This window comes from Hyperoodon ampullatus, assembly GCF_949752795.1.
Source record: "Hyperoodon ampullatus genome assembly, chromosome: 8".
Classification (NCBI taxonomy): Eukaryota; Metazoa; Chordata; class Mammalia; order Artiodactyla; family Ziphiidae; genus Hyperoodon; species Hyperoodon ampullatus.
The window spans coordinates 40037298-40051001 of NC_136921.1; the positions used below are offsets into that span (position 1 = coordinate 40037298).

The window sequence follows — 13704 nt, forward strand, 5'->3', positions numbered from 1 at the left end:
CTTTTAGAAAAAGCTTTACAATACAATAATCAGTACAATAGGATTGCAAATTCTTATTATTGCTAATTATAATAGCATGTGCCATGTACCAGTAGCACAATAAAATAGGAGTCTACAAGGGCGGTGGGACATCCACATGGTCACTCAGAAATATTTAGCAAGAGAGGATAATTCTACATTTATATGGATGAGTCTGATGTAAATCACCTGTTTAGTTTATTCTAAGTTTTCCTAATAAATCTGAAGGAATTTGATGTTTGATTTTTAACTTAAGGGAATGTTTTAATACCATAATAGCAATATAAGTATGCTTACTACATGTCAACTATATTCTTTTTAAAAAATATTTATTTATTTTATTTTTGGCCGCGTTGGGTCTTCATTGCTGTGCGCAGGCAGTCTCTAGTTGCGGCGAGCAGGGGCTACTCTTAGTTGCGGTGTGCAGGCTTCTCATTGTGGTGGCTTCTCTTGTTGCGGAGCATGGGCTCTAGGCACGCGGGCTTAAGTAGTCGTGGCTCGAAGGCTTAGTTGTGGTGCATGGGCTTAGTTGCTTCGCAGCATGTGGGATCTTCCCGGACCGGGGCTCAAACCCATGTACCCTGCATTGGCAGGAGGATTCTTAACCACTGTGCCACCAGGGAAGCCCCAATATTCTTACCAAAGAAATAAAAGGACATAAGGTAAGTTGATTCATATACCAGGGAACTTGGAAGCTCATATTGGTTACATTTTGGGTAAAGATTAAATTTAGGTATGACCCTTCCTCTAGTCTCTGAGAATCTGTATTTATGTCTCACTTCCAAGATTTGTAGCATATGAAAAGGCATATACAATACATTGATACAAAAATCATATTTGCAAATATATGTGCTTCCCTAAAAAAGTTGAGAGGTACCATATTCCTGTGAAACTTCACATATGTGTTTTTTCTCTGCAGATGGGGGCAGAAGGCATGGAAGGAGGTGCTTCAGGAAGTCAGCATTCTCGAAAACTCGTTAGCTTTACGTTGTCTGGTAAGGATGTCTTTAAACATGACGTCCAGTTGGAAAGTGTGTAATTTCAAAGGCACGAATAGTCACTTCTTTCTACGCTCTCATCTATGATATATGAGCAAGTTTTTTCTTTTTTCTTTTTGGTAACACTTCTGGAAATTCAAGTATATCTCTTACCATGAAAAATTACATTATTAATATAAACTCAGAAAGCTTCTAGCAAGTTGTCTTGTGATGAAAAGACCATAACTATGTATACTTACTTAAAAAAAACTGTAATGTAACATGTGCTAAACCCACTGTAGAGCTTAGATAACTGAAAACAATTTGTGCTTGCCTCATCTAGAGAAAGGAAAAATTTGGAGACTAGCGAAAAACAGCCAAGGGATACTCCTATTTCTGTGAAGGAATACATATAAAGAATTGAAAAGTGGATAAGACAATTTTTTTGTTGTTTATTTTCTGGTTAGTAAAATATTCTTATTTTTTGTATATTTATCATACAACTGAAGCACTGCTTCTCAGGTTGTGAGTTGGAACTCATTGGTGATTTCTAAGATTAATTTAGTTGAAACTAGCAATTAAAAAAAGAATAGAAAAAAGTCAGAGTTTAACCACCAAAGGGAAATGTTTTTCATAGAACACCAGTTTATACAAACTGAAGATTTCACACACAAAAATATACACACCTATGTATGTGTATAATGGGTTTCAAGATAAATGTATTTCATACATAGATCACTGTCAAAAAAAGTTTCAAAGCCACTGATTCAAAAATATTAATCGGCAGTCATAAAGTCAAGAATACTCTAAGAAAATCAGTATTTGAAATGGACTTTTAAAACAGACGACCATACTACAATACATGTAAAATCAAGTCTAACAGATGCCTATCACTGTAAGATGTTTTGTTTCCATTTTTCCATTGTTGTAGTGCTTCTGAAATTTAAATTAGATTCACTTTTTCTTGGCTGCAAAAAAATTTTATGAATGAAAATAGAAATTTTCAAGAGTGAGGGTTAGAAGGCTGATCTTGAAAACACAAGTCCATGATGCATGAATATCACATATAATGGAAGTGTGCACGTTAGTTCATTGCTGGCCCACAGCCTATCTGTGTCTGTTCTAGCATGTTCCTTCTCCTCCCTTTCCCCCGCCATACAGGTTACTTACCATGAAAACCATTTTGCTCTGGTTCTCTGGCAAATCTCAGAGGCTGTAAACTGGTTCAAATTTGGCCAATAAATATATTTTGGTTGGAACCCTCAGGGTTTTAAAAATATCTAGATTTTTAGAAAAGCACTTACTACCACTGCCTGTGATACTACTCCCCACCCCCCTTATCTGTCTCTCTTTTGAAAGCACTTCAGTTGGCTACCTGTGCTTTAGACCTTCACAGTTCTGGGGTGGTTGCAGGAAGAGAAATTGTTTATAGATTTCTTCGTTTATAGATATGGAACCATTGGCCAACCTCCATGGCTCAGAAAACTTAGTTTGACCATACCACAGTTTTCTTAGTTTAGAAGCATTGCCCTAAGCTTTCAAATGATCAATATCACTCTAAATATGACACACACATATTGATTTTGACTCCAGAGGGGATGTTAATTAACCCACCATGGGAGAATGACCACATAGAAGTTGAAAATCCCAGGACATTTTCCTAAAAAGTAGGAAATAAGCTTTGGGGCACAGCCAAATGCTTTTTTTTTTAATATACAACTTTTTCTAACATCCACCTCAATACACATGGAGGCTCGCTACCTAAAATCTGCTTTATTTCTTACCATGTAATCAGCTATTTGCAGATGATGTATAGAAATGGCTAAAAATTATAGAAGATGAAAGCCATTTTATAACAGTAATTCTAAAAAATTCATCTGGTTGTAGCATATTGACAGTGGATGATAATATTTATGGAGAGCATTTAAGCACTGTAGAATGTCTGCAAATGTTCTACTCTTGATTATCTATGGATAAGTAGGGACACAAATAATTGAACTCTATAGCTAAAACAAAAAACTGGTTTTTTGTTGTTGTTGTTGTTTTGTGGTACGCGGGCCTCTCACTGTCGTGGCCACTTCCGTCGCGGAGCACAGGCTCCGGACGCGCGGGCTCAGCGGCCATGGCTCATGGGCCCAGCCGCTCCGAAGCATGTGGGATCTTCCCGGACCGGGGCACTAACCCGTGTCCCCTGCATTGGCAGGCAGACTCTCAACCACTGCGCCACCAGGGAAGCCCCAAAAAACTGTTTTTTGATGACTATCTTAAACCTTTTCTCCAAGTAAGAAGGATATTTAACCTGTCATACCTTTGTGACTTTGAGTCCTTCTTTAGTCTGTTAGGTGATGTGGATATTTATGAGCAATAAAATATATAAAAGATAAAAGAGAGAGGCAAGAGATGGATAAAGTGAACTGAATAATCAGAGTACAAATAATTGGTAGTTTATTGTATTTTTTTGTGCGATGTCCCTTGTGGAAAAGGGTTAATAGTGACATCTTTCTTCGCTGTGGCTTAATCTTCTGGTGGATGCTTTTTCTTCAAAGGAATGTTTTGCATGAATAATTTAGCTCTGTCAGACGTCATGGCAGCCATTTCTGTACATGTTACTCCTTGTTTACTACAAAGAAATCCCTTCTTGGGAAGTAGATTTACTATCTAAAGAATGTCATTCTCTTGTCTGAGTCTGAGGCGAGCACAATCAAGAAAGGTAAGAAAATAAATATGTAAATTGCATTTTCTCTCAAAGCTATTTAATGCTAAATAAAGCCAAGTGAAAACATGTAGCATTATTAAATTGGCAGTAAAATGCAAATGCTGTATTAATAATGACTCTATAGTTTAGGAAGTGCCAGGGATGGGGACTGTGAAGCTAATGAGATTACAGCAGCTTCTCCGAAGTGCTTGTCTAGTTCTTTACTCATCTTTCCCTTCTGCCACTGGCTTTTAGATCAAAGATCTTACTATATTTGATGCAGCGTTCTTAACATAAGGTCCTCTTGCTTGAATTTTTAAATCTTTTCTGACATATTAGACTGTCTCCTGCTACTGCCGGTTATGAGTCATTAGACAGTCCTGGTCTGTTTTCATCACATGTTATCTAGGCCACAAGTTCTTTTTTTTCTTTTTTTTTGCGGAATGCGGGCCTCTCACTGCTGTGGCCTCTCCCGTTGCGGAACACAGGCTCCGGACGCACAGGCTCAGTGGCCATGGCTCACGGGCCTAGCCGCTCCACGGCATGTGGGATCCTCCCGGACCGGGGCACGAACCCGTGTCCCCTGCATCGGCAGGCGGACTCTCAACCACTGCGCCACCAGGGAAGCCCCTAGGCCACAAGTTCTTGTTGGTCATTGGTGAACCTTCTCCAGGGAGTATGGTTCTATGGGCAACCCCAGGCCAATTCTGTCCTTCTAAGAAAGACTTTGTGTTTCAGGAATGGGCTTGAGTAGGATGACCCTGGTGACCTCCTAAAATGTGGGGTTACTCTATAGGGTCTCTTCCCCAGCACATTTGGTTAATCCAAAGGTCTTTGAGGATTCAGAGGCCGTCCACAGAATTTTTTTCTGAACCAGTGGTCAGGACTTCCATACACTGATCATAACTGCATAAAGTTACCTAGAAGCTGTCTGTTCTCCCGGAAGCTTTCAAGATCACTTAGCTCTCAGGGCAACCTTATTCAAACTGATAGTCTCAGAAAGGCATTGAGGATCCAGTGAAGCCAGCTTTATTTCCTGACATTTTTGTGTCCCTCAGCTTGACCATTTTTAAAAGTTTTAGTCTCTTCACTAACCAAACTTTAGCCAGAACTTTTAGCAGCTCGCATAGTATGAAATAACAAGTGGTGACTCTAAGATGAGTTATGGGACATTCATCAAATATTTAACTTACTTAACAGCCTATTGAAAAAATAACCTTACAATTATTTAATATAGCACATAGCATTCAAAGTTTAGAAATATTTCTGGTCTCCTTTTATTTCCCCTAACATTCATTTCATTTGTAGAATATGTATGAAGGTTTAAATGTGGCACAACTGAATGCGTGCTCTTAAGTTTCATCCCCAATTAAACTTAAGTCAGTGCATCTCATATGTGTATATAGATGATTCACTTTTCTCTCATGAAGGAACATATTGGTTTTCTTTTTTCTTTTTTTTTTTGCGGTATGCGGGCCTCTCACTGTTGTGGCCTCTCCCGTTGCGGAGCACAGGCTCCGGACGCGCAGGCTCAGCGGCCATGGCTCACGGGCCTAGCCGCTCTGCGGCATGTGGGATCTTCCTGGTCCGGGGCACGAACCCGTGTCCCCTGCATCGGCAGGCGGACTCTCAACCACTGCACCACCAGGGAAGCCTGGTTTTCCTTTTTAATACACTATTTACTAAGGGTTTCTCTCAAGAAATTGTGTGAAATGCTAGCTGCCAAGCCACATAGAAAAAGGTGGTGAAGATGTACATGTTAGGATCAAAACGTTTCCCAGGAAAAGTCATTTCAGGTGTATAAGGTGGTAGTAAAAGTTTGGCTTCATTTTGCAGCCTATTAGGAGACTTTCTGCTGGAACTAGTCATAACCCACTTGTTCCCACTTACCTAAGCAATCATAGTATGAATAACTTTGTTGTTTTACCAAATAGTTTCTGTTTAGAGCTTCCTGTGTGATTATTTAAGAAAAAATTGTCGTTGAGCTGCTTGTTCTAATCAAGATACATGAATCTTCTCTCCTTCTGTCCCTCTCCTCTCCCTCTCTCTTTCCCTCCCTCCTTCCTCCTCTCTTTCTTTCTTTAAAGATCTTCGGGCAGTTGGGCTAAAGAAAGGGATGTTCTTCAATCCTGACCCTTATCTTAAGATGTCGATTCAGCCAGGGAAGAAGAGCAGTTTCCCCACCTGTGCCCACCATGGGCAGGAGAGGAGGTCTACTATCATCAGTAACACCACAAATCCAATTTGGCACCGAGAGGTAAGATGATCGTACGTGGCCTTCTACTTGGCAGTTAGGAAGTTGGCCAACTCCATCTCTTTCCACTGGACTCTGTATCATTGAGCTGCTTATTGGTGTGGGCAAGATGGTTGAGGTGTCTAGAGGTTCTTTAGAAAAAGGTACAATGAAAAAGAGATATTCCCTTCTCACCAGGGCTGGGTCTAGAGTAAATCAAGTGAGGCACTTCCTTCAGGTGCATGATTTATAGGGTCCAAAAGACTCGATGATCAAAATTAATATTTCGATGCAATATTAAAAAAAAATCAAAATCAAGGCAAAAATTCATGATGAACAAAATATCAAAATTCTGTAAGGTCAGCATCAGTAACAGTGCCTTGCCAAGCCATATGGGAGCCTGAGGCAGAAGGAAAAGTCAGTAATACTGATCCCATTTTTATTTAAAATTTTGATATTTTGTTCTAGCATATACTCAGTACAGATTAAGGGAATTTCTCTCCTTACTGTCTGGCAAATGGTTTTTGGATTTCCATTATAGATTTTGGTTACTTACATGAGCCATTCAAGGAGTCGTCATCCTGAGGCAAGGCAGATTGTGTTGATGGTATTTCAGACTCTCTCACGGTTACAATATGTTACCAGTCATCATAGTGCATCGTATCAGTGAAATCAAGCCCAGGGTTTTCCCACTGGAACTATTTAAAGTCAAAGAATGAACAGAGACATTGCTTCTTTTCTAGGGAGCAAAGTGTGAGTTCTCCCACCATTTCTCAGGGAACCAAGACATATTTCATATACTAGCATTAATGAGTGCTTCTAGACAAACCTGTATTGGCATGGCAGTTGCACAATTAATTAAATCACTCCCTAAATGTTTAATGACAATAATATGTTCTAACAATGTTGAACGAGTATTTCATTGGAGAGGGAGATACTTCAGGGGATCTAAAACCAAATGGAGAAAAGATGTGGCTATTTGAGACTTGCCAGTGCAGCAGGATGTTTCTCCTGGGCAGTTTTTATGGTTATTTAAGTGGATAAATGCTACATGTTTTCTTATTCCTGGTTTGAAAAACTACTTACTGTCCCCAAATAGTGAATAACTTTTAAAGGCATACCACTTAATTTAACACATTAGAAGCCTAGAAGACATAAAACGTTATCTCAAGATGAACACTTAGAAGGCACATGGTGGATATAGTAATGATACTAGCAATAACTTTATTTCCCTAACATTCTTTTCTTTAATTTTTTAATTTAATTTAATTTTTTTATACAGCAGGTTCTTATTAGTCATCGATTTTATACACATCAGTGTATACATGTCAATACCAATCTCCCAATTCATCACACCACCATCCCCACCCCCCGCGGCTTTCCCCCCTTGGTGTCTATACGTTTGTTCTCTACATCTGTGTCTCAATTTCTGCCCTGTAAACCGGTTCATCTGTACCATTTTTCTAGGTTCCACATACATGCATTAATATACGATATTTGTTTTTCTCTTTCTGACTTACTTCACTCCATATGACAGTCTCTAGATCCATCCATGTCTCAACAAATGACTCAGTTTCATTCCTTTTTATGGCTGAGTAATATTCCATTGTATATATGTACCACAACTTCTTTATCCATTTGTCTGTCAATGGGCATTTAGGTCGCTTCCATGACCTCACTGTTGTAAATAGTGCTGCAATGAACATTGGGGTGCGTGTGTCTTTTTGAATTATGGTTTTCTCTGGGTATATGCCCAGTAGTGGGATTGCTGGATCATATGGTAATTCTTTTAGTTTCTTAAGGAACCTCCATACTGTTCTCCATAGTGGCTGTATCAATTTACATTCCCACCAACAGTGCAAGAGGGTTCCCTTTTCTCCACACCCTCTCCAGCATTTGTTGTTTGTAGATTTTCTGATGATGCCTATTCTGACTGGTTTGAGGTGATACCTCATTGTAGTTTTGATTTGCATTTCTCTAATAATTAGTGATGTTGAGCAGCTTTTCATGTGCTTCTTGGCCATCTGTGTGTCTTCTTTGGAGAAATGTCTATTTAGGTCTTCTGCCCATTTTTGGATTGGGTTGTTTGTTTCTTTAATATTGAGCTGCATGAGCTGTTTATATATTTTGGAGATTAATCCTTTGTCTGATGATTCGTTTGCAAATATTTTCTCCCATTCTGAGGGTTGTCTTTTGTCTTGTTTATGGTTTCCTTTGCTGTGCAAAAGCATTTAAGTTTCATTAGGTCCCATTTGTTTATTTTTGTTTTTATTTCCGTTACTCTAGGAGGTGGATCAAAAAAGATCTTGCTGTGATTTATGTCAAAGAGTGTTCTTCCTATGTTTTCCTCTAAGAGTTTTAGAGTGTCCGGTCTTACATTTAGGTCTCGAGTCCATTTTGAGTTTATTTTTGTGTATGGTGTTAGGGAGTGTTCTAATTTCATTCTTTTACGTGTAGCTGTCCAGTTTTCCCAGCACCACTTATTGAAGAGACTGTCTTTTCTCCATTGTATATCCATGCCTCCTTTGTCATAGATTAGTTGACCATAGGTGCATGGGTTTATCTCTGGGCTTTCTATCTTGTTCCATTGATCTATGTTTCTGTTTTTGTGCCAGTACCATATTTTCTTGATTACTGTAGCTTTGTAGTATAGTCTGAAGTCAGGGAGTCTGATTCCTCCAGCTCCGTTTTTTTCCCTCAAGACTGCTTTGGCTATTCGGGGTCTTTTGTGTCTCCATACAAATTTTAAGATTTTTTGTTCTAGTTCTATAAAAAATGCCATTGGTAATTTGATAGGGATTGCATTGAATCTGTAGATTGCTTTTAACCATGTTTTTAACCATGTTACCAGTACAAGCCTGATAAAGGGGGTGTAAGGGATGAGATTATCATCTCTCCATTTGTGTGATTAAGAAACAGAAGCTTAAAATGTTTATGTAACTAGCTATTCAGAGGCTAGTAGTGCTTAAACTCTGCTCCCTTATTCTAAGCAAGTGCTTTTTCCATTAAGAAGATGACTGAACTTTACGGCCCTTTGGTGAAATTAAATTGTTATGACTAAATAAATTTAGTGACCCCTAAGTGTAAAGCTGGCTGGCACTATTTATATCACTGTGGTTGCCTGGATACTGCCAGGGGAGGAGAGAAATGGTTCAGGTTAGATTCCTGGCTCCATCACTTACTTTTCCTGAAAGCCTCATCATTAAAAAGAAAATTTTATCTTTGTAATATATGTGAAAGTCTTTGTAAATGAGTAAAGCTCTTTATTTTTATTTTATATCCTTATTAATATCCAATCCAGTTTTCTCCAATGGCATTCTTAAAACAACACATCTTATCTTAACTTCATACTTTTATTTTTCTGTCCCAGAAGAAATGTCCCTGTGTGCCTTTTAAATTAAGTAATCCATTTAAGCATTGTTTCATTTTAATATAAACCAGGGAAACCATCATATCCTTTAGATGTTCCTACTTTAACCACTAAGTGAAGGAGTATTTTAACCTGTGATGTGTAACTTCGAAAATACCATGGGATCAGGAATTAAAATTGCTGTTAATCAAATGTATCAGTTAAGTCTAAGCCACTCTATAACAAGATATTAAGTATTAAAGAATTAAGATACATTAAATGTAGTGAGCACTAAAATTGTATTGTGCATAGTTTAATATTTGATAGCATCTCCTAAAACTGTTGAACCAGGAAGGGTTGGATGATCGAAGGGGCTTCCTTTGTCATACAGATCCTAGCTGTTGCTTTTTAGTCTTCGTGAATGTTAATGATTCTGAGTGAATAAAGGATTGACAATAGCTGCAGATTCTTCTAGCAATGTGGACTCTGTGTGTCGTTAGGATTTAAGAGATACTATTTTCTATAATAATAAACTGATATACATAATTTCATATTTATCTCTTTTTTTTGCCTCAACATGTTATGTTTTGTTTTCAGAAATATTCCTTTTTCGCACTCCTTACTGATGTCTTAGAAATTGAAATTAAAGACAAATTTGCCAAGAGCCGTCCTATCATCAAGCGTTTTCTGGGGAAACTAACCATTCCAGTCCAGAGGCTTTTGGAGCGGCAAGCCATCGGGTAATCAGCCCTCACACCTAGGGGTCTTGTTGGGATTAGTTCCTACTGAAGCAACTGAAATGATACTTTGAAGTCCGAGGACTTTTGTTACTGATAAGAAGTGGTAACATAATTCTTTTAAAAAGGAAAGTGCTCTATGCCGCGGAGCGGCTGGGCCCGTGAGCCATGGCCGCTGAGCCTGCGCGTCCGGAGCCTGTGCTCTGCAACGGGAGAGGCCACAACAGTGAGAGGCCCGCGTACCACAAAAAAAAAAAAAGAAAGTGCTCATATACTTATTGAAATGTGCAGGGCAGAAAGCACTTTATTTTAATTATGCACCTTTTTTGGGTTATCTATCTTTTCCACGATGTACCTACCATTATTACCATTTCAGTGTCAAATGTCACAGTGCTCAGTTGTTTTTGAGATATTGAAATCTTGCTATAAAAATCCCTCCCTAGAGCAAGATCTTCGTGTCAGGTTGACGCCTCCTGATCCTGATTAACCCCATCCAGAGAATATGTTATTCCTGAGACACCAAAACTACCTTATTTTAGGGCCCTTTAAAACAAAGCCTAGACTCTGAGAATGTGTTATAGTGGAGCTCTAAGACATATATGTTTGTTCAGACAACTAGAAATTACTTGTTGAGAGAATTTTAAATTTATTTATTTATTTATTTATTGCTGTGTTGGGTCTTGGTTTCTGTGAGAGGGCATTCTCTAGTTGTGGCGAGCGGGGGCCACTCTTCATCGCGGTGCACGGGCCTCTCACTATCGTGACCTCTCTTGTTGCGGAGCACAGGCTCCAGATGTGCAGGCTCAGTAGTTGTGGCTCACGGGCTCAGCTGCTCCACGGCACGTGGGATCCTCCCAGACCAGGGCTCAAACCCGCGTCCCCTGCACTGGCAGGCGGACTCTCAACCACTGCGCCACCAGGGAAGCCCGTTGAGAGAATTTTAAAATGTGATTTGAGGTTTGTTTTCTTTCTGTGAACTTTTTGTAAGCTGTGAATCAAGTAGTTAAGAAATCGTAACATGTCTCCATCCCTTATTATAAATGGTGTATATATTTTCACATGGTAAGTGCCAGCAAACCCAGTAACATTGGTGCTCTCAGGTGGGGGGGCATCTTTTTCATTTTAGGAGGACATTATGAACATATGATAATACTAGTGGTAGTAGCAGCAGTATCAGTGATAACAGTAGTTGTAGTAGTGGTAGCAGCAGTAGTAAACCAAAGTAAACAAAAAAGATGATGAGACCCTATTCTATGTCAGGAGCTAAGTAAATTACACTCATTAGCTCATGTAATCTTCTCAACAACTCTGAGAGGTGAATAATGTGATTATACCCATTTTGGAGATGAGAAATCTGAGGCTAGCAAGCCAGGGGTGCAGCTGGGATTTGAGCAGATCCGTCAGCTCCAGAATCCCAGCTTCTCTGCAACACTTTAAGGACTGGCAGTGATGGAATACTAGTCTAGCTAACTGAGGAAGGTTGCTCATTCCTGTTCACCTTGCAGCTAATTAACTGTTCTATTCTGGCAAGTCACAATTTTTTCAGGCATTAGTTTCCTCATCTGAAAAATAAAGTCTTTAGACCGATGATCTCTAAGACACCTTCAAAACCTGAAATTAAGAGATTCTAATGGATTCTAATTCTGTGGCCATCAGAGGCAGTGGTTGAACAAGACCACATGAAGCAGAAATATTAGGCTGAAATTCTAGCAGCCTGGTTTAATTAGATAAAACTGGGAAATCACAGTTATTTTTAAGGATAGCAATTCTTGCTTCTAGTAGAGATAATATTCTTTGGGAAGTTTTAAAAAATTATTTTTAGGATTGATAGAAAATGAAAAATTATGAAGAGTGAGAATTAACTCTCATTGGAAATATACCTATAATTTAGTTTATATAAGTATAATCATATAATGTACATAATATCTGTGACCCTTGGCAGAGTGTCAATTTATGTATACCAGTAAGAATGATCAAGGAAAAATAAAACCTTAATCAGTGCTTGAAACTCCTGTTAACTTGCTGGCTTTTCATTTAGTCTTTTAAAGAACTGGACACATAGAGTACTACCTGTCATGGATTCCATATGTACTGGAAGGAAGTCCAGCATGAATTCGTAAAATATCAGAATTATGAAATGTTTCTACATAACTATATTAAAAGCATTGCCTGATACTTAGGGATTTGCTTTATTAAATAAATATGATACTACATATTAGTGTATTGGCTATTAGCATCTAAATATATTTTTGATCTGATTATTACTTTCTATCAAGTAATTGATACGTCTTGAAAAATACTGAGTTTTCTTATGTGTTTTGTAGACTGCAACTCTGAAGTAGCTGAGGTTTTACGCAGTGAGGTTTTATAGGATGAGCTAGAAGTCCTTACAAATTACCTATTTTAAGAGCATTGGTTTGAATGTAACATTTTTCAGAGAGTGGCTTCCATTCTGTCCAAAAGGCACGTCACTTTGCCACGCTTTGTCATTTGCTGTGATTACACTAGTGAGAGGATGTCTCAGTCAGATAGTGAGAGTTCTTTGGCACTTATTCTTTATAATGACATATCATAATAATATATAATATAGGGTACACAGTTATCTGTCATGGCAAGAGGCAGGATGAATCAGATGAGACTGAGTAAGAACAAGGAAGAGGTGAATCCCTTGACAGGCACGCAACAAGGATGAAACCCCCTTGACTTGGAATCTCCAAATAGGGAGGCTTTCCTGTACTGATAGATTGAATAGTTGAGTATCTTGTCAGTTTGGGTAAAAAATAGCACTAACACCTGTTAAAATTCTTTTTTCCAAGTAAAGAGTCTCATTTGTTAAATTTATTCAACAAATGTGTGGGTGTGTATACATATAGTGTCTACTAAATGTTAAGCACTGTGTTGGGTATTTGCGATATGATAGTGAGCAAAAGGATGGATGCCATTCTTAGACTCCCTACTAAACATTTACTTCCTAGCTAAAATGCATCACTTTTATAAGTTTTTTTTTTTTCTTTGCGGTACGTGGGCCTCTCACTGTTGTGGCCTCTCCCGTTGCGGAGCACAGGCTCCGGACGCGCAGGCTCAGCGGCCATGGCTCACGGCCCTAGCCGCTCCGCGGCATGTGGGATCTTCCCGGGCCGGGGCACGAACCCGTGTCCCCTGCATCGGCAGGCAGACTCTCAACCACTGCGCCACCAGGGCAACCCATAAGTTTTTATCATCAACACCAACACTTTACTTTTATTGGCCAAAGAGGAAGAGAGGAGAGTCAATTTAATTTTAACAAAGAAATGAAGATTTTTATTATTCCAGGACTGAATGTCCAAAGACGTGGGTGAGGAACGGTAATGTTGAGAGTAGGTCCCAGTAGTTTGCTGCTGGGTTCATGTGTTAGTGGACAAATGTGGAGCATCTCTGTGTGTCAGGCACTGTCTAAATGCTGGAAGGCAGTGGTAAGAGAAAAAGACATCCCTGCTGTCATCATAGAATTATTCGAACACGCTAATGTAAAAGCATTTAACATACCTGTAATGTCTAATAGTTAAAAATGCCCATATATCCCTTTACAGAAAAAAAAAATTTTAAATACCAGATTAAGTAGACAAAACATTATGATAATAATTGCATTGAGATGCGCCATGAGTAAATATCATTAAAATGCGTGCTACCGAAAGCAGCCAAGAGTCACTGAAAGT

At 38.9% G+C, this 13704-nt stretch overlaps 1 protein-coding gene across 2 annotated transcripts in view; it reads left to right on the forward strand.

Annotated features, from left to right (window-relative positions):
• The window catches only part of HECW2 (HECT, C2 and WW domain containing E3 ubiquitin protein ligase 2), a gene marked incomplete at both ends in the record, with an annotated part of 235382 nt that overhangs the window by 91579 nt on the left and 130099 nt on the right, over positions 1–13704 (forward strand). For both annotated transcript variants that reach the window (XM_079710019.1, XM_079710018.1), the window contains 3 exons: positions 938–1013; positions 5778–5947; positions 9870–10012. In XM_079710019.1, coding sequence (XP_079566145.1) covers positions 938–1013; positions 5778–5947; positions 9870–10012 — 389 coding nt within the window. The remainder of the gene's footprint in view (positions 1–937; positions 1014–5777; positions 5948–9869; positions 10013–13704) is intronic.